Raw genomic sequence first — 27,033 nt, forward strand, 5'->3', positions numbered from 1 at the left:
GGCTCTGCATCAGAGGCAGAGAGGGGGCCAGGGCCGTCTGATAGTTATCAGCTCCCTTTGGAGTGGGAGATCAGTGGGGCAGAAGCACAGCTGGAGCCTGTTCCCAGTGTGACCATGCGCAGAGGGGCCAAACGAAGGGAAGAGCTAAAGAACAGGGGTCAATGTGGATGGTGAATGGCCCCTTCCAGAAGAAATAAAAGTGGAGTGAAAGGGGAGTGGGCTTTTGAAAGAAACAATTACTTCATTCCTGCATTCTTGCCAAATATTGTGGCATCTGAAAGATATCGGCCTGGCTGCTCTCCAAGCCTGAGAAAGGTCGGTCATTGTGAACTATCTGGAAAGACTGTGGGAGAGGAAAGACTTTACTGGAGAGGAATTCACGGTCAATGAAATAAAAGGGGTTTATCGGGACAAGGACTCGGCTTCGTGCTGCTGGGGAAGCCTAGCTCAGAACAGGGAAACTGCAACCGTTGTAAATATGAATCACTTGCCAAGAGTCTGAATTTTGATCAGAAGTCCATGGGGATGCTGGAATGGCTGCATGTGTGAAAAATGGCCATAAGTCACTTGTTTCGCTGCAGTTGCAACTTTGAACGGTCACTAAATTGATTGTTATAAGTCAAGGAGTACCTGCACACCAAACAGGCTTATTAAGCAATGGCTACAAGAAGTGGTACAATGGAAGTCAGATCTATCAATTCTCCCTGCTGATGACCATACCTCATGGAAGAGATCTTGGGGATATACCCTAGGAGTAAATACTAAGAATTTAAGAAATGAGATTGGGGGGGGCGGGGAGGGAAATGTTGTCAGTCCATAAACCTACGAGAAAAAGAGAGGAAAGATCTGAAGGGAGGAAGTCTGATAGAATGTTCAAAAGCACGTAAAAAATGCAAGTGGAAAAATAGGGACCACCTTTGGTGGGAAGGTAAGAGTGTTCTGTGCGCCTTCGGCATTTAGTCACGCTGGCCACATGACCACGGAGACGTCTTTGGACAGTGCTGGCTCTTCGGCTTTGAAACGGAGATGAGCAGGGAGGGCAACGCCTTTCATTTCAGCCAGGGCAGGGGGGGGGGGGTGACTGCAAAATTCCAAAATACCAAACCTATACATTTACTTATAAATGAAGGGCCTAAAACGTTGTCCCCAACAGCAAGTTAAGGAGGGAGTCGGATTTGCTTAACGACTGTGTGATTCACTTAATTACAGTATTGGCTTAACAACCGTGGCAACAAATGATGTCAAACCTGGCATGGATCAATGGATCCATAAAGTGGTGGGATTCATATTTTTTACTACCAGTTCTGTGGGCGTGGCTTGGCAGGCGTGGCAGGGAAAGGATGCAAACTCCCCATTCCCTCCCGATCAGCTGGGACTCGGGAGACAGAGAATAGATGGGGATTTGGCCAGTCAGAGGTGGTATTCACCGGTTCTCCCAACTATTCAAAATTCCGCTACTACCGGTTCTCCAGAACTGGTCAGAACCTCCTGAATCCCACCTCTGGATCCATAGCAATGGAAATCCTAGTTCCCATTGTGGATTTAAGTAGCGGTCTACCTTTACTTTTTTTAAAAATAAAAAGGTACCTGCTTTTAGTAAGTTCTTCTTCTTTGAAATACTTAGTGTAAGCATTATGTCTATTCATACATACACAAAGGAATTACTATCAATCTAAAAGCATGACCAGCTTGATTATTTGTGTGGAGGAGGATTAGTGAGGGATAGAAAAGAGTGGAAGTGCCATTGTGTGAATGTGGGGCAGACAATTTTTTTGGGGTAGTATTGAGATGGGTCTTTAGCAAAATAATACTAATATTACAACTACTACTAATAATAATAAAAAAAATAGTGATACCGATTATCATCAGGGCACTTGGTACCATGTCCAATAATTTTATAAAACACATCAAGAAATTGAGCTTCCTGCAATAACACCAGCAGAACTGCAAAAAACTGCGCTACTCGGAACATCATATATTTTAAGAAGGTACTTGGTTGATACCTAGGATGCTGGCAGCACCAGTCAATGGTCTTTGTGATGCATTTTTGAATGTTCAGTTGGTTGCGTTTCATGAATTATTATTATTATTATTATTATTATTATTATTATTATTAATAATAATAATAAATTTTTGGAAATTTTACGTTTATCAGACTTGAACATTCTGACTGACTCTACAAAAAACCACCCTACTTGGAACAGCTTATATCCTCCAACGTTACCTTAACAGTTCCTAGGTCCTTGGTTAGAACTTGAGCTGTTGAGCTACCAACCAGCCCCAAAGGCTGTGAATCTCACCAAAGATTAACCACATAATAATAATAATGTCCTCTGACATTACCTTAACAGTTACAATCATACAATAGCAGAGTTGGAAGGGACCTTGGAGGTCTTCTAGTCCAATCCCCTGCCTAGGCAGGAAACCCTATACCATTTCAGACAAATGGCTATCCAACATCTTCTTAAAGACTTCCAGTGTTGGGGCATTTACAACTTCTGGAGGCAACTTCTGTTCCACTGGTTAATTGTTCTAATTGTCAGGAAATTTCTCCTTAGTTCTAAGTTGCTTCTCTCATTGATTAGTTTCCACCCATTGCTTCTTGTTCTACCCTCAGGTGCCTTGGAGAATAGTTTGACTCTTTCTTCTTTGCGGCAGCCCCTGAGATATTGGAATACTGCTATCATGTCTCCCCTAGTCTTTCTTTTCATTAAACTAGACATCCCCAGTTCCTGCAATTGTTCTTCATACGTTTTAGTCTCCAGTCTCCTAATCCTCTTGGTTGATCTTCTCTGCACTCTTTCTAGAGTCTCCACATCTTTTCTACATCCTGACGACCAAAACTGAATGCAGGATTCCAAGTGTGGCCTTACCAAGGCCTTATAAAGTGGTAGTAACCCTTTACGTGATCTTGATTCTCTTCCTCTGTTTATGTAGCCTAGAACTGTGTTGGCTTTTTTGGCAGCTGCTGTACATTGCTGGCTCATATTTAAATGGTTGTCCACTAGGATTCCAAGATCCCTCTCATAGTTACTACTATTGAGCCAGGTACCACCTACACTGTACCTGTGCATTTAGTTTTTTTTGCCTAAATGTAGAACCTTACTCTTTTCACCATTGAATTTCATTTTATTAGATAGTGCCCAATGTTCATATTTGTCAAGAGCCTTCTGTATCTTAAGCCTGTCTTCTGGAGTGTTGGCTATTCCAGTCAGCTTGGTGTCATCTGCAAATTTGCTAGTTCCTAGGTCCTTCGTTAGGACTCAAGCTGTTGAGCTACGACCAGCCCCAAAGGCTGTGAAACTCACCAAAGATTAACCAATAATAATAATTTGATTTTAGTACAGCACAAACCACTGAGAATATCAGGTTGAGAAGGTTCTAGAAGAATGAAAAACTCAAGATCTTGTGGGATTTCAGAATCCAGATTGACAGGCATTTGGCCTACAACACACCTCACATAACAATAGTTGAAAATAAAAAAGTTTGTTTCATTGACATTGCAATAGCTGGTGATGCGCAAATTGAAGATAAGCAGCAAGAAAAAAATCACAAAGTGCCAGGACTTGCAAATTGAAGTTGAGCAACTGTGGAAAAAGAAATCGTGTGTTGTCCCGATTGTAATTGGAGCCCTTGGAGCAATACCTAAAGGGCTACCTCGATATTAGGAAATTCTAAATTTATCGGACTTGAACATTCTGACTCTACAAAAAACCACCCTACTTGGAACAGCTTATATCCTCCGACGTTACCTTAACAGTTCCTAGGTCCTTGGTTAGGACTTGAGCTGTTGAGCTACCAACCAGCCCCAAAGGCTGTGAATCTCACCAAAGATTAACCATAAAGTATAAACTCTTCCATTCCCCACCATCCAGTCAGAGCTGAAGAAGCTTCTTGGATGAGAAGTGATTCTTTGTGAGCAGCTGGCAAACATGCGTGCAACCTTATTTGCACAAGCAACGAGCACATACGCCCATCACATGCACACATGGCAAGTGCATGCACACGCTCACCTGCTGCTCACTCAAGTAGGGATGCGCACACCTCACAGATGCTTCCGTGTGGCTCATGGCCCAATAATGGGCCGCAGACCCCTGGATTAAAGGACAAGAAACAATGGATGGAAACTAATCAAGGAGAGAAGCAACCTGGAGTTAAGGAGAAACATCCTAACAGTGAGGACAATTAACTAGTAGAACAGCTTGCCACAAGAAATTGTGGACGCTCCATCACTGGAGGTTTTTAAGGAGAGACTGGACAGCCATTTGTATGAGACAGCCATTTGTATTTGCTTGAGCCGGGGGCTGGACTATAAGACCTCCAAGGTCCCTTCCATCTTATTCATTCTATTCTAAAGGGTAATTAAAAAAGAACTCAAAGTTCATTATTAAATGGGGAGAGAGAGCAGCATATGATGGAAGTGAAGTTATGCATGAGAATAAACAGAATGCCTGACAATTCAACACTAAACAAGTACAACCAAATGTGTGATATTCCCTTGGTTGTTTATATATCGATGGAATGTTTGTGGCGTCTAAGGAGCAGGAAGAGGCTTTGAATATGAACACAAATGTACTTTTGTATGCAAACAATATCGCTGAGTCACTGAGAACTCAAAATATTTTTAAATGAACGTTAGATTGCATAATACAACCAGGAGAACGGATCTGAAATTTGCTAATATAGTCAGTATCTGGACTTACAGCCATTCATTCAGGAACGATTTGAAGTTACAGCTACGCTGAAAAAAAGTGACTCATGATCAGTTTTCACACTTATGATCACAGCAGCATTCCCACAATAATTAAATTAATTATTGAATTAATTTAAATTGGCAACTGGCATGTATTTTATGACAACCCCACTGTCCTAAGTCACCTGATCAATGCTGGTAATCTTCCCAGCCGTTTCCAGCAAGCAAAGTCAGCAAAGGAAGCTGAATTCACTTAACAACCGTGCGTTGTTTAACACCTTATAATGAGGAGGTTTTTCAGAAGGGATCAGACAGCCACTGGTCACAAATTGTGTAGGGCCGAACTTATGGCACGCATGTCACAGGTGTCACGCAGAGCCTTCTCGGCAGGCACGCGAGCCATCGCCCCAGCTCGGCTCCATTCTGCATGTGTGTATGCCTCCCCACCGGCCAGGTGGTTTTCAGCTCTCTGCCACATTGGGCGAGGGGAAGGGGCCTGCACATGTATGGGGGTTGTGCATGCATGTGCAGGAGCAAGAGGAGCGCATGGGGGCAGGCGAGTGCAGGGCACATGCGGTGGGTAATGTCAGCCTATGGTGACAAAAAGGTTCGCCATCCCTGGTATAGGGTCTCCAGCTTGAGCAGGGGGTTGGTCTAGAACAGTGATGCTAAAAGTGTGCATGCACCCATAATGCAATGCGTGCATACCCCCACACATGCGTCCCACTCCCACACTCCCCCCGCATGCACATACACGACTACCCGCCCACCTGAGCAGCAGAGGCCCGAAAACCAGCTGGCCGGCAGGAGGCGTGCACACATGCGCAGTAAGCCGAGCTGGGGCGACGGCTCGCCTGCCATAGGTTCGCCATCACGGGTCTAGAAAAGGGGTCTCCAACCCTTGCAACTTTTAAGACTTGTGGACTTCAACTGAGGAATTCTGGGAGTTGAAGTCCACAAGTCTTAACGTTGCCATGGTTGGAGACCCCTGATCTAGACAGATGATCTCCAAGGTCTCTTCCAGCTCTATTCCGATTGACCGAACAAACATTTTCTATGAACAAGCAATTATAATGATGGCTATGGAAAAGCACATATTCTATCCTGGGAGTTCCATCCTGCAGGACTGTGCCAGTCCAGGGGTGTTTATTTTTGGGAGAACTTAACTCACCAATTCCCAAGCCAGACTGAGACTTATTTATAAGTGAAAAACCTGGCTTCACAACTGGACTTTCTTTCTATCTCCCCATCCTCTATTTTATGCCCACATGATCATTTTAAGCCACCAGGCGATGCTTTTTCACGTGCAGAAACAGCAGGAAAAGATATGGTCACAGATGATCACATCCACACATATATCTCAGGAAAATACAAGTGTCCATAATACAAAGGGATATGTCCATGAAACAACAAAAACAATAATCTTGAAAGATCACACGTGCCAACCTATGTAGGAAATGCCAATTGAGGAACAAAATTTGGAGCAATCCCCCATCCTGGTATCCTTCAGGACGCTCTTTTTATTGAGTCTGTCATCTGCACCTCTATAACTGTCTGGTTTGGTTTTGCAATCCAACAAGACATAGACTTCAAGGGATAATTAGAACTGCAGAAAAACGAATATATCTTTTATGTACACTTGAAAGCATAGGCACCAAGGATAAATTCCTTGTGTGTCCAATTACACTTGGGCAATAAAGAATTCTATTATATTCTATTAATTTTCTTCTATTCTATTAATTTTCTTCTATTCTATTCTATTAATTTTCTTCTATTCTATTCTATTAATTTTCTTCTATTCTATTCTATTGACATCTGAGGGTTATGAGAGGTGAAGTCCAACTTGGAGGGAAAAGGGATGTAATAGTTTGAAATGTATGGCATGCTGCTAGTCCCTGTGGGCCTTTTTACAATGCATTTCTGCTGCAGGTTTACACAGTTCAAGAGCACGCAGAGAGGTTAGGGAGTTCAACAGCCAGCAATGTTCACAGATAATTAGCCGGCTCAATAAAATTTATCATTTTACTCCGGCTCTTGTAACAACTGATAAATCATTAAAGCACCAAGATCAGAATGTACTCGCATTAGAAGCCGCCTTTAAGTACATGAAATTATTTATTCATACACTTCCTACTACGCTTTCTCATCCGCTGTAGAGATGGATGTCTTCTCAATTTGTACTGACTGATAAGAATTGCACCTAAATCCAAAGACTGCACTGAATCATTGAGATGGTTTTTGCTCAACCTCAGGAATTAAGAAATGTTCATTCTCTTTGCGTGTTCAAAGCAAGTTTGCCATGTGAGACAACTTTGGAATTTTTTTTCTCTTTAAAGTGATGCAAAATTGATTCAGCAAGTGTACTGCTAAATCACTTCAAATAAAATAAATTGCAATGCATCCTTGCAAACTTTCCAACTTTAAAACACCCAGATAATACCACACTGGGCCCTATCCAACAAAATGAAATTCAATGTAGAGAAAAGTAAAGTCCTATACCTAGGTAAGAAAAACCAAGAATACACATATAAACTGGGTGAAACCAGGCTTAATAGCAGTGACTGTGAGAGGGATCTTGGAGCCTTAGTCAACAACCAGCTAAATATAAGCCAACAGTGTGCAGCAGAAGCCAAAACAGCCAATGCAATCCTACATTGCATTAACAGAGGGATACACTCAAGATCAAGTGAGCCTTAGTAAGACTACACCTACTGCATCCAGTTTTGGTCACCACACTATAAAAAACATGTTCTCTAGAAAGAGTGCAGAGAAGAGTAACCAGAATGATGAAGGCACTGGAGGCTAAAACATACAATGAAGATTTGCAGGAACTGGGCCTGGCTAGTCTAGTGGAGAGAAGGGCCAGGGGAGACAGGATAGCAATATTCCACTGTTTGAGGGGGGGCCACAAAGAAGAAGAAGTCAACCTGCTTTCCAAAGCACCTGAAGGCCAGACCAGGAACAATGGATGGAAATTGATCCAGGAGAGATTCAACCTAGAAATAAGGAGAAACTTTCTGACAGTGAGAACAATCAACCCTTGGAACAGAAGTTGCCCTCGGAAGTTGTGGGAGCTTCATCACTGGAGGCTTTCAAGAAGAGACTGAACTGCCATTTGTCAGAAATGATATATAGGGTCTCCTGCTTGAGCTAGAAGACCTATAAGGTCCCTTCCAACTCTGTTAATCTGTCATTCCTGGACCACTTTAAACAGGGTAAGAGTCTAGTTTATGAGACAGGATGCTACAAACAGTAGGGGGACAGGGAAGAAGGAAGGCAATTTCAAAATTAGACCAAAATTTCTTGCTTCCACCCACCCACCCACCCGTGTTCTACAGGTCAAAATCTTGGATAATCTTTTGCACACTTTAGGTTTGTTCTAGGAAATTCAAATGATTATTTTTTAAAGAGGAGAACAAGGAAGTGATAACTTTCATTACTTCAGGAAAAAGTTGCCTCGATTTGTTGTTTTCAATTTGGAATCGCAGAGTGCAGTTTTTAAAAAAATGTGAGCAGTTAGTGCAGAACTGGGACCACAAAGATCTCAATTCAAATTCCCCACTCTGTACTGAAGTTCATTGGGTCACTCTGGGTCAGACATGAACTATAAAAGCATAACCTCAACAGAGCTATTTTGAGAATGAAATGATTGGCTGTGCAAAGAAAATATCACACATGCAGTTTTGAGCTGTGAGAATGAGGGAATAAACATGTGCACAACGAACCCAGGCATGAACAGATTTTGCAGGAGAAGTTAAACAACATTCTGCGAATGGAGGGAAAAAAATCAGGGACAATAAGCAAACTACTTTTGAAAGCTGTCTTCCGGGGAATGTTTGTTCATCATCCCTGATCATCTTGCTGGATAAATTTCAAAACAAACTTTCAGAATAGTTTGATTACCAACCGTCTCTTATATAGCCAGAGGCTCACCAAGATTGGTATCATCTCAATGTTGTTGTTTATCTTAAAAAAAAAAAGCCTGGACAAGCAACCAATCTATGACAACAGTCTATTGGCAAACCTGTGTATGATTTGCCAATTGCACAGTGGCAGATAGGACAATCATTGCCCAGAGGATCATTGGTTGCCTTCTCCCCTCTTTGGAAGAGCTTGATAGCTCCTGTTGGAAGTTCAAAACTTCCTTAAAGATCCATCTCATCCTGGGCACCTTTTTTTTTTAATTACCATCTGGCAGCCGGTACAGGTTAATAAAAACAAAGACAAATAGGCTGAAAAACAGCTTCTATTCAGAGCAACTATATTGAATTCTACTGCATAAAGGTAAAGGTTACCCTCGCACATATGTGCTAGTTGTTCCTGACTCTAGGGGGCGGTGCTCATCTCCGTTTCAAAGCCAAAAAGCCAACTCTGTCTGTAGACCTCTCTGTGGTCATGTGGCTGGCATGACTAGTCGCTGTTACCTTCCCACCAAAGGTGGCTCCTATTTTTCTACTTGCAGTTTTTACATGCTTTCCAACAGCTAGATTGGCAGTACCTGGGACAAGTAATGGGAGCTCACTTCATTACACAGCGCTAGGGATTTGAACCGCCAACCTGCCAACCTTTCTGATTGACAAGCTCAGCGTCTTAGCCAGTGAGCCACTGTGACTGACGGTACAGGACAATAAAAACAAGGACAAATTGGCTGAAAAACAGCTTCTTTCCCAGGGCAGTAACAATATTGAACTCTACGATATAGTGCAATATTAATGCAACATCAGGGCTTTTCAATTCAATTGTGTACAATGTGAAGGATGTGTGTTTGTGTTTGATTTTTATAGTTACGATGCACACTGAAGATGGCGTTTAATTTCATTGTACAAGGTGCAATGACAACCAAGTAAACTAAACAAATCTACTATCTGCCCAGTGTCTGCTGTGAAAATATAAAGATGCATACTTACCTTTCTTGAACTCCTCCAACACAGCATCCAGCTTGGTGTCATTGAAGACAAAGTGCAGCGGGTGATTGTAGAACTTGATGATGGTGCTCAGAGGGGTGCAGTCATCTGGGTCCACCAAGGCCAAGTCCTTGACATACAGCATATCCACCAAGTTGGTCCGCTCATCCTCATACACCGGGATGCGGGTGTAGCCACTCTGCATGATGGTGGACATGTTGTTGAAGTCCAGCACGGCATCGGCGTTCAGCATGAAGCACTCGTCCAGCGGTGTCAGGACGTCCTCCACCGTCTTGTTCCGCAGGGCCCCCTTGCTGAACTCCTCCCGTACAAACTCGTTGTAAGGGTCACTGTTGCGAACCATGTCCAGGATCTTCTCCCGCAAAAGGTAAGTGCTGCTCTCATGCCGTAGGGCCAGCTCCAGCACCCGGCTCAGCGGCAGCGAGACAGGGAAGGTCAGCAGCATGAAGAACTGGGTCAGCCACAGGCCCCGCGGCGCCAGCCACAGACCCCAGCGGGAACTGATGGCGAACGGCAGCACCTCTGCCAGCAGGAAGGACAAGGCAGCCACGCTGAGGATGGCCGGGGCCAGGGCCCCCACGGCCCGGTAGAAAAGCACGGCAACGGCAGCTTGAGCCAAGGCGCTCACCAGCAGCAGGGAGCACAGGACGAAAGGGCCCCGGTGGCGCACGGGCTCCAGCGCCTTGGAGGCCCCTCGCTCGGCCTCGGAGCCGCAGTCCCGCAGCACGTAGAGCTCAGCCGGGTCCAGCCACAGGGTGCTGAGCTGCAAGGCACGCAGGAGGGCCAGGAGGGCCAGCAGGAGGGCCACCAGGGTGCCCAGCAGCCAGGGCTGTATCGGCGGGGGGCACACTTCGGACGCCACCCGGGGCCCTCCGCCTTCATCCTCCGTCACCAGGATGGCATCTCCGGGGGCTGCTGGGGCCCAGGGGCGGCCGGGCCCCGCCGGGGTGCAGAGCCGGTAGCGGCCCCAGGGCCCCCCAGGGGCCACACGCACCGTCAGCAGCCCTGCGTGCTCGCTGGCCGGCAGGACGTGATGGGCCAGGACCTGCGGGGCACCCGAGGAGGAGGAGGAGGAGGAAGGGTCCCCCGCGCAGGGCGCCTCCTCGGCCACGAAGGCCCCCCAGGGCCAGCTGCTGTTGTGCAGCCCGGTGCCGTAGAGGCGCAGGCGGAAGGTGGCCCCCGGCGGGGCCCGCACCAGACCCCCCGAGGCCGAGGCGCCGTCCTCCAGGCGGAAGCCCAGCACTCGCGGGCAGGGCGGGCAGGGCCCCGAGGGGTCCCCGGGCTCAGGATCCTCCGTGCCCTCCCGGAGCGCGCAGACCGCTGCAGCCCAGCCACAGAGGAAAGCCAGCCAGCCGACGCCGCCCGCCATCGCCGGAGGGGCAGCGGAGGGAGAAGCAAGAGACCAGGAGGAGCAGGAGCAGCAGCAGCAGCAACCACCACCGGAGGAACCCCGAGGGGGAGTGGACGGAGCGCGAGAGGTCAGCTGACTCCCCTCCGAGCGCCGCCGAACTTGCCTGCGGAGGATGGGCCAATGGGCGCGCCCGGCCGCCGCGGCTCAGCCAATGGGGGTAGGCGGGGGCGTGGCCGGCACGGCGGGGCACGGCCTCAAGTTCGGTGGCGCCGTGGTATAAACAAGGCGGAGGGGAGGGGGGAGAGGAGGGAGATGGGGTTTAAAGGGGACGCGGCCCCGCTGTTGTCCGCATGGCGGGGGGTGGGAGGGGGCGGGGGGAGAGAGGCAAGGGACTAGCTGAGGAGTTGCAGGGGAGGAGGAAGAGGAGGAGTGGGATGACCAAGCTGCCCCTTGCAGCTCGTCTTTAAGGGGACTGGCTGGGTAAATATGAATTAGCAGCTTAGTCGAGAGAAGGAGGAGGGGGAGGAGAACAAGAGGAGGGGAAGAGGAGGAGGAGGAGAACAAGAGGAAGGGAAGAGGAGGAGGAGGAGGAGGAGACCAAGAGAAGGAGGAGGAGAAGAGGAGGGGCAAGAGGAGGAGGAGAAGAAAAAGAGGAGGAGGGGGGAGAAGAGGAGGAGAAGAAGAAGAAGAGGAAGAGGAGAGGGGAGGAGGAAGAGAAGAAGAAAAAGAGGAGGGGGAGGGGGAGAAGAGGAGGAGAAGAAGAGGAGAGGGGAGGAGGAAGAGAAGAAGAAAAGAGGAGGAGAAGAAGAAAAGAATAAGAGGAGAAGAGGAAGGAGGAGGAGAGGAAGAAGGAGGAGGAGGAAGAAGAAGAAGAAGAAGAAGAATTATTATTATTCTATGTATCACCAGCTTATCTGGTACTTAAGCACAAGGAAACAACAGCCAACAATTTTATTGTCACTTTGAATGTCTATGGAGATTCTCTGTCTTATCCCAAAGGTGCTTTTTTTTCAAGAGGCAACTGGGCTTTCTGGTTTTTCTTTTGAAGACATTTCGCTTCTCATCCAAGAAGCTTCTTCGACTCTGACTGGATGATGGATGATGGGAAATGAAAGGGTTTACCTGTCCGCAAGGAATATCAATCCTTCTTTTCCCCACCATCCAGTCAGAGCTGAAGAAACTTCTCAGATGAGAAGCGAAATATCTTCAAATAAAAAGACTTGCCTCTTGGGGGGAAAAGCACCTTTCTCACTTTGAATGTACCCTAATCGGCATGCATTAAAGTGAAATTTAATTGCATACAGGTCTCAAAGAGTCACCATCTCCAATATGCAGTACATAAACATGGCAGAATAAATAAATACAAAATTATGCATAAGTGGAGGGGGGCAGGTAGTCTTGCACATCCCACCATTCATTTAATGACCGTTCAGAATTACCATGGTGCTGAAAAAAAGTTGACGCACCCGTTTTTCAAAATTGCAACCTTTGCTGTGTCCCAAAATCACATGATCCCCTTTTGCGATCTTCTGACCAACAATGTCAATGGGGAAGCCGGATTCCCTTAACAACCGTGTCGCTAGCTTAAGCACTGCAGTGATTCGCTTAAGAACTGTGGCAAGAAAAGTCGTAAAATGGAGCCAAACTCACTTAATAAATGTCTCACTTAGTAACAGAAATTTGGGGCCCAATTGTGTTTGTAAGTCTAGGACTACCTTTATCCTCCTATGTAAGGGATTGTGAAAATATTCACAGACCGCTCACATAGTGGACATCAATTGTTTCAACTCCTACCCTCAAAACGACACTATAGAACTCTGCACACCAGAACAACTAGACCCAAGAACAGTTTTTCTCCGAACGCCATCACTGTGCTAAACAACTAATTTCCACAACACTGTCAAATTATTTACTAAGTCTGCATTACTATTACTATTAGTCTTCGCATCATTCTTATCCCCGATCTCCTCCTACTTATAACTGCATGACTGTAACTTTGTTGCTTGTACCCTTACAATTTATATTGATTGTTTCCTAGTATGATTTGATTGCTTATTTGTACCCTATGACTATCATTAAGTGTTGTACCTTATGATTCTTGACAAATGTATCTTTTCTTTATGTACTGAGAGCATCTGCACCAAAGACAAATTCCTTGTGTGTTCAACCACACTTGGCCAATAAAGAATTCTATTCTAGTCTAGCCTAGTTTCTATTCTATTCTATTATCTTCTCTTCTACTATATTCCATTCTATTCTATTTACTCTATTCTACTCTATTCTATTTATTCTATTCTATTTTCTACTCTACTATATTCTATTCTAGTCTATTTATTCTACTCTTCTATTTTCTGTTCTATTCTATTCTACTATATTCTATTCTATTTATTCTATTCTACTATTTTCTATTCTATTCTACTATTTTCTATTCTATTCTATTTCCTTCTCCTTATTACCCCTAGAAACAAAGCATACTCTTTGTGCAAAGTTTTATTCATCGACAACATATCATGAATATAATTAATTAGGCTAGATGTTCAAACAATAAGTATAATGCCTAAAGCTTCATTACCCCAGTACATTATGCCTTTCCTGGTGGACTCAATAAGCTTTTTCTTAACTGTGCCTTAAAACCAAGAAACCTTTCTAAGTATATCCCTGTCCTCGCCTTGCTACTCTGCCCAGTTTATAAAGCATAGGAAGACCAACGCAGATATATCTTTACAGATAATGCATGTCCATGGGGTCTTAACAACTGGGATTATTTGGTGCAAAAGGGAAACATTGATGTTTGACTCACAAATATGACTGAAGAAACTTTGCAAAGGCAATCATGTACAATAATAGACAATGAACTTATTGAACAGTCTTTTTATAATTTTTATTCAAATTGTTCTGACCGAGGCTTCCCAACAAACTCTTTGGCCTGGAAAAAAACCTTTTTATTAATTGACTGTGAATTCTGTTCATTCACATCCAGCAAAGTCATTCAAGGGAGGATTTATGGTCACAAACCTTATCTGGCTTGGAGAGCTGACAAGTGGATCTCTGCAAAACTTGGCAAGGAGTCTTGGAGAGTCACAAACCAATGAAGCGAACGAATTGTCTCCTGCAAATTCCACTCCTCTTTCGCTCCTCTTTTCTTTCCTCCGGGAGGAGCCATTCACCATCCATCTGTGGCCTTCCTCCCAAGTTGACCCCTGTTCTTTAGCTGTTCCCTTCGTCTGGCAACTCTGCACATGTGCAACACTGGGAACAGGCTCCAGTTGTTTGTCTGCCTCACTGATGTCTGAGTCTGAAGGCAGCTGATAACTGTCATACGGCTCTGGCCCCCTCTCTGCCTCTGACAGAGAGCCCTCACCAGAATCTTCCCCAGACTCCAGGACTGGCCCATGTTCCTCCCCAACCTCCTCACTGTCCAAATCTGCTGCCAACTCTGCTGGCTGCTGGCGGGCCACAACACAAATTTGTATTAAAGGCAGGAAATCAATATGTTTAAAATAGATGAATATGTTTCAAGAGAACAGTTAACTAAACTATCACAAGCCCAGTGACTAGTTATGGATGACCTGATAACTGCTTTTGAGATATCAGAAGCTATTTAAAAAATGAGGCCAGGAAAAGCCCCAGGCCCAGGTGGTCTCACAAGCCAATACTCTAATTGTTTCAAGAATGAACTACTTCAACCATTAAAGGACACAATGTATGATATACTACAAGTGGAAAATATACCCCTGACATGGAAAGAAACAACTTGGAAATAGCGTTATCAACCTTGAAAGTCGGAACTGTTTTGTCTTTCATCGAGGTTTACGGCTCTGCTCCAAGAAGCAAGATAGATTTTTTTATAAATGGTTTGCAAGGTCACTTTATTGTTTTCATTTCCAGATAAGCCACAAGCCGGGGGGGGGGGGGAATAAACCAAAACAGGAGAATCAACAGAAGTAGCTCCTCTCCCAGATCTAGAGATGCAAAATTGGAGGCCCATTGAGCTCCCCAGAAGATCTTATGTGCTCCCCGCAAAAGTTTGCCACTTTATTGAAAGGATTCAACTGCAATGATATTTGAATTCCATCAGATTTAGGGCTTGTCCTGACCATGCACAACTCCGAAGCATGCCTAAAACAGGTGTGCCTCCCAGCTTGATGCCCCTTTGGAATAAGGTAAAGATACAGGTTTCTCTCGCACATATGTGCTAGTCGTTCCTGATTGTAGGGGACGGTGCTCACCTCTGTTTCAAAGCTGAAGAGCCAGCGCTGCCTGAAGACGTCTCCACGGTCATGTGGCAGGCACGATTAAATGCCGAAGGCACCCGAAATGCTGTTACCTTCCCACCAAAGATGGTCCCTATTTTTCTACTTGCATTTTTTACGTGCTTTCGAACTGCTAGGTTGGCAGAAGCTGGGACAAGTAACAGGAGCTCACTCCATTACGTGGCACTAGGGATTCAAACTGCTGAACTGCCGACCTTTCTGATCAACAGGTTCAGCGTCGTACCCACTGAACCACCGCATCCCTTTAGTTTGGAACAGAGGCAACAATTTAGTTCTTGATTTATATTTCAATTTATTCAGTCACCTCTTTCAAACTCATGACCGTTGGCTGCGAACAACAGATAGAAACAGGGTCAAATAGTGAAATTTACCTATATATAGACAATGGGAGACCAAGGTCAAAACCAAAATCACAGTTTTGATATAATAATGAAATTCTCCTCTGTTACAATAAATAATGGCTGTGGAAAGCTGAGAGTGGCCACAAGGGTGTCATAGAAAATCTAGTCTAGTGAGAAGAAGGACCAGGGGAGACATGATAGCAGTGTTCCATTATCTAAGGCAGTGTTTCTCAACCTTGGCAACTTGAAGATGTCCGGACTTCAACTCCCAGAATGCTGGCTGGGGAATTCTGGGAGTTGAAGTCCGGACATCTTCAAGTTGCCAAGGTTGAGAAACACTGATCTAAGGGGCTTCCATAAAGAAGAGGGACTCAAGCTATTCTCCAAAGCACCTGAAGGCAGACAAGAAGCAGTGGGTGGAAATTAATCTAGGCAAGTGAAAAGAAGGATTAAGGGAGACATGATAGCAGTGTTTCAATATTTGAGGTGCTGCCACAAAGAAGGGGTCAACCTATTCTCCAAAACACCTGAAGGCAGGACAAGAAGCAATGGATGGAAATAAATCAAGGAGAGAAGCACCCTAGAACTAAGGAGAAATTTCCTAACAGTGAGAACAATTAACTAGGGCAGGGGTCGGCAACCTTAAACACTCAAAGAGCCATTAGGATCAGTTTTCCATAGAAAAGAAAACACCGGGAGCCACAAAATCCTTCCCATGCCTTATTTCCTGAGCGGCCACATGACTAGCTGTAGTTGAATTAAATGTTCTGTTTTCTTCTGAAACTTTTCCTTTTCTTGGATTTATCCATGGTTGGCCTACCTGGGATCAAAATGCCGGCAAGTATCACACATTGGCAGTTGTGACACGTATTTTGAGCAACAGGTAGCTGCAGCAGAGGGATGAAAAGAGCTATATGCCGCTCAAGAGCTGCAGGTTGCTGACTAGTGGAAGAACTTGCTTTCAGAAACTGGATGCTTTTAAGAAGAGAATGGACCACCATTTGTCCAGAATGGTATAGGGTCTTCTGCTTGAGCAGGAAGTTGGATTAGAAAACCTCCAAGGTCCCTTCCAACTGCTGTTATTCTGTTCTGAAAAGATTTGTACTTTCTAGCTGAAGATTTGCAAGCAGGATATGAAATGCTTCCTCGGTTAATTGCCCCAGTGTGGTATTAACTCTGATGCTTGAACTTCCCTTGAACTGTTGCATCCGTTTTCCTTGGAAATTCTAAAACTCCTTCAGATCTTCCACACGCAAAGGAAGCATTTTATCTCTGGGCTTTATCCATTTTGTGGAGTCCTTGATGCTCTTTGTCCTTGGCAGTTTGCTTGCAGATGGTTCATTACCCAACTAAGTAATGTCATCAGTGCTAGTGAGGATGAGGTTTGTGCCTGTTTACACATAGTAGCTAGTCAGTGTTGGTGGAGTGTGGTTTAATCCTTTGTACCATAGTTCCTTAACTATGGTATTCTGCTTGTTTTCAACATTGTAATGCTCTATTACAGTCATCCAGAGGTTTAGCTGGATTTTGAATTTAATGGGAGGCATTTTGTCCACCTATTAAAATCTTCCCAAGTACCTGGGATAGGCAAACGTGGTGAGAGAGATCATTGTAAGATGTAAGCTATTTCAAGTAAATCGGCCTGTTAACAATTGACCGACGATCATTTTGTCAATGCCAATGTATTATTGTTAAAGGCATGTTAGATCCAGGTCTACGAAGATGACTCTGATGCTTGTAAGGGTGGAAGGAAAAAAAGAGGACAGTCAGATGCAAAGTGGAAGGATTCAAGTTATAACAGTATTACATAATGATATAATGGGCACCATTGGAAGACCTAAAGAGACAAGATGGTGTCCTAGAGAAAATGGAACCGATAACATATGATCAATCAACAAGACCAAATCTCAGTTCATACGGTCATATTGAGCAGAATTGTTCTGAGCTAGGCTTCCCCAGCAGCACCAAGTCAAGTCCTCGTCCTGATAAACCCCTTTTATTTCATTGACAGTGAATTCCCCTCCAACAAAGTGGTTCATCACCCACAGCCTTTCAAGATAGTTCACAATTACCAACCTTTATCAGGCTTGGAGAGTGGCCAGGCTAATATCTTTCAGAAACCATGATAGCAATAGCAATAGCAATAGTTAGGCTTATATACCGCTTCATAGAGCTTTCAGCCCTCTCTAAGCGGTTTACAGAGTCAGCATATTGCCCCCAACAACAATCTGGGTCCTCATTTTACCCACCTCGGAAGGATGGAAGGCTGAGTCAACCTTGAGCCTGGTGGGATTTGAACAGCCAAACTGCTGAACTGCAGTGCTGCATTTAACCACTGCGCCACCTCGGCTCTTGCCATGATACTTGGCAAGAATGCAGGCATGAACTAAGCGTCTCCTGCAAACTCCACTCCCCTTTCGCTTCTCTTTTATTCCCTATCAGAGGGGGTCATCCACCATCCACCTGTGGTCTTACTCCCAAGTTGACCTTTGTTCCTTAGCTGTTCCTTTCCTCTGGCAGCTCTGCGCATGTGCACACTGGGAACAGGCTCCAGCTATTCTTCTGCCCCACTGATCTCCAACTCCAAAGGCAGCTGATAACTGGCATACGGCCCTGGTCCCCTCTCTGCCTCCGACACAGAGCTCTCTTCAAAGCCTTCCCCAGACTCCAGGACTGGCCCAGGTTCCTCCCCAACCTCCTCACTGTCCAAATCTGCTGCCAGCTCCCCTGTCCGCACAACAGGAATGGGACAACTCATCATGGTCATTTTGCCATGGTCAATTCCCATTGCTTAACTCATCACAGGACAACTCCCCATGGCCAACTCACCCCAGGACAATTCAACAATTCCATGATTCCATTTATCTAAAATGATTACAACACTGTTTTCATTTTTGTCGCTCACATTTCATTTTGTCTCTCCTTTGGCATTGTTTCTTTAATGATTTTATTCCCCCCTTTCTTCAATATTAGTGTAATTTTCTCCTGCAGTGAGTTGTTCCGTGGCGAGTTGGCTGCAGTGAGTTGGCCATGGTGAGTTCTCCTAGACCCCATATGGAGGTGGTTGATTAACACGGATCCCACCTGCTCCTCATTCTGCTTCTTTCTCTTCATCTTTTTATTGAGCTCCGAAGTTCTGGATTTTACACTAATGTATTTATACTCTTGGTTTATATACATAGATTTAATTTTTATGATTGCAAGCCGCTCAGAGTTACCTTGAGGTAAGATGTGCAGCCTATAAAACAATAAAACAGAGTTGGAAGGCAATGAAGAGGTCATCATGTACAGCCTCCTATATTTCAGATACATAACACAAAGATCTAACTCACTGGAAAAGCAATAGCAATGGCACTTAGACTTATATACCGCTTTACAGCCCTCTCTAAGCGGTTTGCAGAGTCAGCCTCTTGCCCCCAACAATCTGGGCCCTCATTTGACCCAGCTTGGAAGGATAGAAGGCTGAGTCAACCTTGAGCCTGGTGACATTCCAACTGCCAAATTTCTGCAGTACTGCACTCTAACCACTGTGCCACTGTAGCTCATTTGTTGTTATTGTTAATTGCGAAGTCATGTCCAACCCCATGAACAACATTCCTCCGGGCCTTCCTGTCCTCTACCATCCTCTGGAGTCCATTTAATTTAATTTAATTACACATACATATATGGTACACGTACACACACACAGACACACACACACACATAGGAAATGGCTAGGAATCAGTGGCTAAGACGCTGAGATTGTTGAACAGAAAGATTGGCAGTCCGGCGGTTCAAATCCCTAGCGCCGCCTAATGGAGTGAGCTCCTGTTACTTGTGCCAGCTTCTGCCAACTTAGCAGTTCGAAAGCATGTAGAAGTACAAGTAGAAAAATAGGAACCACCTTTGGTGGGAAAGTAACAGTATTCTGTGCGGCTTCAGCATTGAGTCATGCCGGCCACATGACCATGGAGATGTCTTTGGACAGCACTGCTCATCGACTTTGAAACAGAGATGAACACTGCCCCCTAGAGTCGGGAACAACTAGTACGCATATGCGAAGGGAACCTTTACCTCTGTGTGTGTGTGTGTGTGTGTGTGTGTGTGTGTAAACAATACAAAAAAGAAAATGAAATGTAATAACTAGGAGTAGTAAGATTATGTTTATTTTTATTGAAATGTATGATATCCAGGTACCACACCATTCACGCATTGATATGTATAAATAATATAAAATAAAAATTGGATTGGAAAAAAAAACATTTATAAAACATTTATAATCTGTGCCTTTCTTTTCTGCATCAAATGCTATCGTTGCTTGCCCGCCCATCTCTCGACTCTGTTTTTAGTTGTTGCTCGGGGAAATTGCGGTCTGGGTCCTAGCCATAAATTGCAGGTGGAAGCCAATTTGCAAAGATGGTTAATTTGCCATTATCAAGTTACCTTTGACTTTAATTGACTGCGGAGAGGGTATTTCAACAACAGGGGAAAGATAAATCCACCATGGATAAAACATGCATCAATCAACAGGAAGACAACGGACACACCTGGGAGTACCCACATCCCCAAGCTAAGGGGGGAAAAAATCTATACTGTGATAATCAGAAGCTATGCAAAGTGGGTTTATTGATTTGTTTGAAGTAGGGATTTGTCCAGCATAGAATTATGCTGCAGGGCTGTCTTTTGTAAAAACAACAACTGCTCCCCCCCTCCCCCGAAAGAATCATTGCAGAAATTTGCAATCATTGGTTAAATTCAGGCGAACCTGAGCCCATCTTTTGGTATCTTTGGATTAGCCTAATTAGATAATGTCCTGTCTTCAAATAACGCATTGATCCATGGAATTGCTCCGGTAATCCCATTGCCTGCATTCACACAGCATACCACATTTATTTTGTGTTTTCCCCTCCACTTGCTTGAATGTCTTTTGATTGTTTTAACGGTTTTATAATTTTAGAATGGTAAAACTCCCTGAATCATTTGGTTGAACCCTACAGAAAAGGGTTCCTCAAACTACGGCCCACCAAAGCCATTAATCCAACCCGTGTGGGACCATGAGATTGCCCCGCCCACCACACCCTGCTTACCCGCTGGCCTCCATCTGTCTTCTGGAGGCCAAAAACGGGATGCACAGAGGCTTCTGGAGGTCAAAACCAGGCCGGTTTTTGGCTTCCCCGGCCTCCAGGTTGAGCAGGGGAGGATACACACACACACACACACAAACAGAAGTCCCTCATGCACACCCCAAGGCAGCCACATACCTTCCCTAGCTCACTTTCCACCTGCAGGAGCATAACAAATTAAAATTTAATTCTTGTATATTATTTGGACTGCTAAATTAGCCACATCCGAGGTGGTGCAGTGGTTAGGGTGCAGTACTGCAGGCCACTTCAGCTGACTGTTATCTGCAGTTCAGTGGTTCTAATCTCACCGGCTCAAGGTTGACTCAGCCTTCCATCCTTCCGAGGTGGGTGAAATGAGGACCCAGACTGTGGGGGTTATATGCTGACTCTGTAAACCGCTTAGAGAGGGCTGAAAGCCCTATGAAGCGGTATATAAGTCTAACTGCTATTGCTATTGCTACATCCACCCAGTCCCAGGAACACTTAGCAATGCCCACCCAGCTTGTCCTCCCCCCTCCCCAACAATCTGAGGGACTGTGAATTGCCCCCCCCTGTTCAAAAAGTTTGAGGACCCCCGCTATAGGAATTGAATGAATAAATTGAATTGGCTAAGTGCACCGAGTTACAAATAGCAATAGGATTTAGACTTACTGTATTTTTCCAAACATAATATCGGGTCTTATATTAATTTTTGCTCCGAAGGACTCATTAGAGCTTATTTTCTGGTTAGGTCTTATTTTGGGGGGGAAATACAATACAATACAATAGCAGAGTTGGAAGGGACTTTGGATGTCTTCTAGTCCAACCGCCTTCCTAGGCAGGAAACCCTATACCGTTTCAGACAAATGGCTATCCAACATCTTCTTAAAGACTTGGAGGTGCCTTGGAAAATAGCTTGACTCCCTCTTCTTTGTGGCAATCCCTGAGATATTGGAACACTGCTATCATGTCTCCACTAGGCCTTCTTTTCATTAAACTAGATATACCCAGTTCATGTTTTAGTCTCCAGTCCCCTAATCATCTTTGTTGCTCTTCTCTGCACTTTTTCTAGAGTCTTCACATCTTTTTTTATAGTGTGATGCCCAAAATTGAATACAGTATTCCAAGTGTGGCCTTACCAAGGCACTATAAAGTGGTATTAACACTTCATGTGATCTTGATTCTATCCGTCTGTTTATGCAGCCTAGAACTGTATTGGCTTTTTTTTTTTGCTGCACATAATATGGTACAAAATGCATCTGTCTGGCTAACAATCTTCACTGGGGCTTATTTTGGGGTAGGCCTTATATTACAAGCATCCTGAAAAATCATCCTAGGGTTTATTTTCTAATTGGGTCTTATTTTGGGAGAAACACAGTATATACCGCTTCACAGTCCTTAACAGGCCTCTCTAAGTGGTTTCCAGAGTCAGCCTATTGTCCCTCAACAATCTGGGTCCTCATTCCCACCTTGGAAGGACGGAAGGCTGAGTCAACCATGAGCCAATCAGGATCGAACTGCTGGCAGTGGGCAGGGTTAGCCTACAATACTGCATTGGAACACTGGGAAGAAAGGAAGGAAGGAATATACCGCTTCACAGTGTTTTTACAGCCCTCTCTAAGTGCTTTAGAGTCAGCCTCTTGCCCCCCCCAAATCTGGCTCCTCATTTTACTGACTTTGGAACGGCGGAAGGCTGAGTCAACCTTGAGCCAGTCAGGACTGAACTCCTGGCAGTGGGCAGAGTTAGCCTGCGATGCTGCATTCTAGCTGCAGTTATTGCATGGAATCAGATATACATTTTTTTTGCTGTAACATGTTAATTTTGTGGGTTGTGCGCCTGCAAGCAGTGGCAGTGGCGCAGAACTTAACATGTTCTTTCTAGTTATAACTTGTTTAGCTCGTGCCGAAATTGCTCAAGGAAAGCAGAGGGTAATGGTTACTCCTGGTTTCCAAGAGGGTTAGAAGTGACGTCTTTTGCATCAATACAGGCAGAAGAGATTATTTGTAGTTCAAGAGTGAACTGTGGGGTCCTTGGTGCTCTCTGAGCTTGGTTGTCTTCTTGCAGACATTTCATTACCCAACTAGGTAACACCATCAGTGCTGATGTTACCTGATTTGTTAATGAAATGTCTTGGGGAAAAAACTAAGTTCAGAGAACACCAAGGACTCCATGGAAAAGAAAAGGGGCTGAAATCTGGCTTGGCTCCCCCAACCCCCCCAGGCAAAAGATGATTAGGCCAGTAGGCCAAGAGCTATGGTGGCGCCATGGTTAGAATTGTGTTTGCGCAGAACTGGGAAAGTGAAGAGATTCCTACAGAGGAGTGTGATTAGGAAAAATTAGAATGTGCGAGAAATGAATAGATTAACACTGGCAATCAAAGAGAAAGAAGAAACAGATTATTATACTATATGGCAATCATTTTACCGATGGTTACTGATGTCATTGTATTTAAGTACAATGACAATAAAGAATATACTTATAGAATAAATATAAGAATCAGAAATAAACATAGATGAATAAAATATAGACAATGTATTAATAGAGCTAATAGAGTTAATATAATTAAATAAATCAAGAAGAGGCTTGATATAGTATTAGACACTTAAAGGATTGGTATTAAGCTAAGAATAGATTAAATGAATATGATTGTAAATTTTAACTGTTATAGCACAAAACCTTTGTACCCAGATGACACACTGTTTAATGGAAGATGGACTGTTTGTATCAAAATAAAAAATAAATGTGTGTGTGTGTGTGTTGCATTTGTGCTAATAAATAAATAAAGGGTTAGGGTTTTCTGCCTGGAAGGCTCCTAGGGTAGAGCTGAAAGGCAAAAGGGAAGCAGTATGCTCCCTCCCATATTTGGGCATATCAAGTGCTTTGATATAACATATACATACATACATACATACATACATACATACACACACACACACACAAACACACACATAAAGAATTAACATGCGTTTGGCTAACTTGTGGCTGTGTCACTTGTGCTGATGCCACGGAATGGTGTGTGGGCAAAAAGAAACTAAAAAAGAAGTTAAAAATAGGTGAGGCTGGGAAAGAATGAGGTGTATTTGGGGTCATTCCTGTGTACTGAAAAATAAATCCATTTCTTATTCATTCAGGTGGAGTTGTAGTACCACTTTACAAAGCCTTAGCATGGCCACACTTGAAATACTGCCTCAAGTTTTGGTCGCCACAATATAAAAAAGATGTAAGATAAAAAAGCCAGTAAGATCCCACAGATTGGGCCTCCTTCAGATGCCGTCAGCCAGACAGTGTTGGCTGGCGGGCCCGCGGAGGAGAGCCTTCTCTGTGGCTGCTCCGACTCTTTGGAATCAGCTACCCCCAGAGATCCAAGGTGGCGCAGTGGTTAAATGCAGCACTGCAGGCTACTGCTAGATCAGCAGTTCAGCGGTTCAAATCTCACCGGCTCAGGGTTGACTCAGCCTTCCATCCTTCCGAGGTGGGTAAAATGAGGACCCAGATTGTTGGGGGCAATATGCTGACTCTCTGTAAACCGCTTAGAGAGGCCTGAAAGGCCTATGAAGCGGTATATAAGTCTACTGCTATTGCTATTGCTATTGCTATCCGGACCATACCCCACTCTCATGGCCTTCAGGAAAGCTGTAAAAACCTGGCTGTTCCGGCAGGCCTGGGGCTATTGACCTCACTGTTGAGGTCCAGCCCCGATTAGAATGAATGTATGTGGTGTTGCGATTTTAAACTGTTTTTTTTCTCGTTATGTGTTCGTTATGTGTCTTTTTTCTCTCTCTCTTTTTTGTAAGCCGCCCGGAGTCCTTCGGGATTGGGCGGCATATAAATTTTATAAATAATAATAAATAATAATAATGTTGAGGCTCTAGAAAGAGTGCAGAAAAAAGCAACCAGGATGATTAGGGGCCCGGAGGCTAAAACATTTGAAGAACGAAAATGTTTTAATTTTCTCATTTGGATTTAATTTGGTTATCAATCTTCCAAGGGATGCAAATTGCAAGGTTGCTAATTGACCAGGAAGCGGGGGGGGGGGGGGGCACGAGTTCACACAAGCTTTTGCTTTGCCTTTTGCTTTTTAAAAATCTGGCTTTAACAGCAAATGGAAGATTCATGGTAATGATGATTGCATAAAGTGGCCAGCTTAAAACCATTTGGCGGGCAAAGCAATTCCTCCTTTGGATGCCAGCTATCAGGAAGGAAGTTTCTGCTGGCTCCCTATTCCTGGGATAATTATTATAATTATAAAACAGGTGAGACTGAGAAAGAAAAGAGAAAAAAACACGTTTCCACCACTCTTCGATTTAGTATCATTTATTTTATTTTTCTTTTACAGCGTCTCTCCCCACCAAGGGAGCTAGAATATTAAAGCTTAGTGTTTGCATTTTAAAATCAGAAACAAAAGACAATAAATTACATTAGGTCACCCACAAAGGGGCAAAGGTTGAAAAACCACTGTGCTTTCCGTAGGAATAATAATGTCAATCGTTTTAAAAAGGGAAATAGAGATTCCACACACAACAACAAAATAATGTTTAATGGTCAGACAAAAAAAAGCTACATTCAAAGGAAACACACGTATCGTCCAATTAAAGCTGTTTGAAAGAGCAAAAGTTCACTTTTAATATCCCTGCAAGGGAGAAAGGAATTATGGATTGAGTCCATCCCTGCTTGTACATCCAGCTACCTCTCCTGCATAGTTGGTTTGTTTTAAGTTGCAAAGGAAGTTGCCTTCCTCCTAAATTCCAGAATCAAGTATTGCTAGAGCCAAACCCCACTGAAGCCCCAATTCTGCTCAGCCAACTTCATGTAGCAAGGATGGCAATGGAGTCTGGCAGAAGAATGAGAAGGAACAGAGGTTACCTTTCCCCCCAAAAGTTCTTAAAAAAAAAACAGAATCCTGCATCTAGAAAAGATCTTAATTCAACACAACACACACAAACTCACCCTCCCTTTCTTAGGACTGGCTTTAGGCCAGGGGTGCCCAACTCTGAAGACTTTGTGGACTTCAACTCCCCAGAATTCTCCAGCTAGCATGGGGGATTCTGGGAATTGAAGTCCCCAGGCCTTAAAAGTGGTCAAGGTTAGACATCCCTACTTCTAGGTGGTTTGTCTGCCTCAACGTCCAGAAATGGCATTGGGCGTTGGAAGCTCACCTCACCTGCTTCAGACAGGAAGCAATTCGGGTTCATGCAAAAGCTCCTTGACAGAGAATACAATTGGTTGAAGAGGTAGCCTGAGGGTTGAAGTGGAATTGAGCATCACTGCTTCCTCCTCATCTGTTTTAGGAATGTATGCTGCAAAAGGGGTAGAGCCTAACCCCGTGATGGCAAACCTATGGCACATGTGCCAGAGGTGGCATGAAGAGCCCTTTCTGAGGGCACGCATGCCGGTGCCAGCTGGTCTTCTGGTTGCTGGCATGCACATGCCCACTGGCCAGCTGGTCTTCACGGGCGCCAGAGCACTGGAAAATGGCCCCCAAAAGGCAATTTTCTGGCTGTTTTGGGCCAAAAAAGCTCTTTTTTGGGCTGTTATCAGGCCATTTCAGGCTGTTTTTGATTGAAAAATGGCCTGAAAATGATCCAAAAACAGCCCAGATAAACAGGAATGTGCGCGCCGGCCAACTGGTCTTCAGGGTTTTGGAGCCCCGGTGTGCGCATGCATTCACGTGCACACACGTTCGGGTTTGGACACTCAGTGCGGAAAGGTTTCCACTAATCTGGCTTAATCTGACAGCTGGCCATGGTGCTCAGGTCCTGCGACTATTAAGGGCAGGACTAATTTGCTGAGTGGAATTTCTGACTTCAAGCTTGGCCTGAGGAAAAACTAGAACCATGTTTACACTTTCATGTTCACCATGGAAAATGGGTCATATTCTGAACTTGGCTTTCAACCTGAATGCAAGTCGGGCGAGATATCTGCCCTAAACCAACGGGCAATTTTAGGAGGACCGCAGCTTCTAAATTATTCATGCTTGCATCTTGGAAGACCCACTGGTTTTCCTCTCTGGTTTCTCCAAGCTGAAGAGCAAAACTCCCACAGATGAGGCTCCCCATAGGCAGAGCCTGACATAGATCATTTTTCCTTATGCGATGTGCAGAGGGGCTTCCTTTTGACAAACTCATGCTAACGAAGCACTCATATTTCCTCCTGCTGTACCATTTAATTAGAACCATAAATCCTCCTTCAATAGAAACTTCAGCTGGGTGCAAAATGGGCAATCTACCTTCTCTTGCTTATCTTCAGATTGCCAAGAATGCAACTTCAGGCTGCCATCCTTGTTAGTTCCCCCCTCCCCTCATCCTGGTGCCGTCTGGCCCTGTTAAAAAGGAGAACTTTCAACGTCTCCAAGAACGGAGATGGAAAG

At 44.5% G+C, this 27,033-nt stretch overlaps 1 protein-coding gene across 1 annotated transcript in view; it reads right to left on the reverse strand.

Annotated features, from left to right (window-relative positions):
• CNNM3 (cyclin and CBS domain divalent metal cation transport mediator 3) overlaps positions 1-11,094 on the reverse strand; it is a 51,996-nt gene extending 40,902 nt beyond the window's left edge. Inside the window, exon 1 of the mRNA XM_032228941.1 lies at positions 9,601-11,094. Within this exon, the coding sequence (XP_032084832.1) occupies positions 9,601-10,987 (1,387 nt within the window). The 5' untranslated portion in view covers positions 10,988-11,094. The remainder of the gene's footprint in view (positions 1-9,600) is intronic.
• Between the last annotated feature and the right edge of the window lie 15,939 nt (positions 11,095-27,033).

Source organism: Thamnophis elegans, chromosome 13 (genome assembly GCF_009769535.1).
Source record: "Thamnophis elegans isolate rThaEle1 chromosome 13, rThaEle1.pri, whole genome shotgun sequence".
Classification (NCBI taxonomy): Eukaryota; Metazoa; Chordata; class Lepidosauria; order Squamata; family Colubridae; genus Thamnophis; species Thamnophis elegans.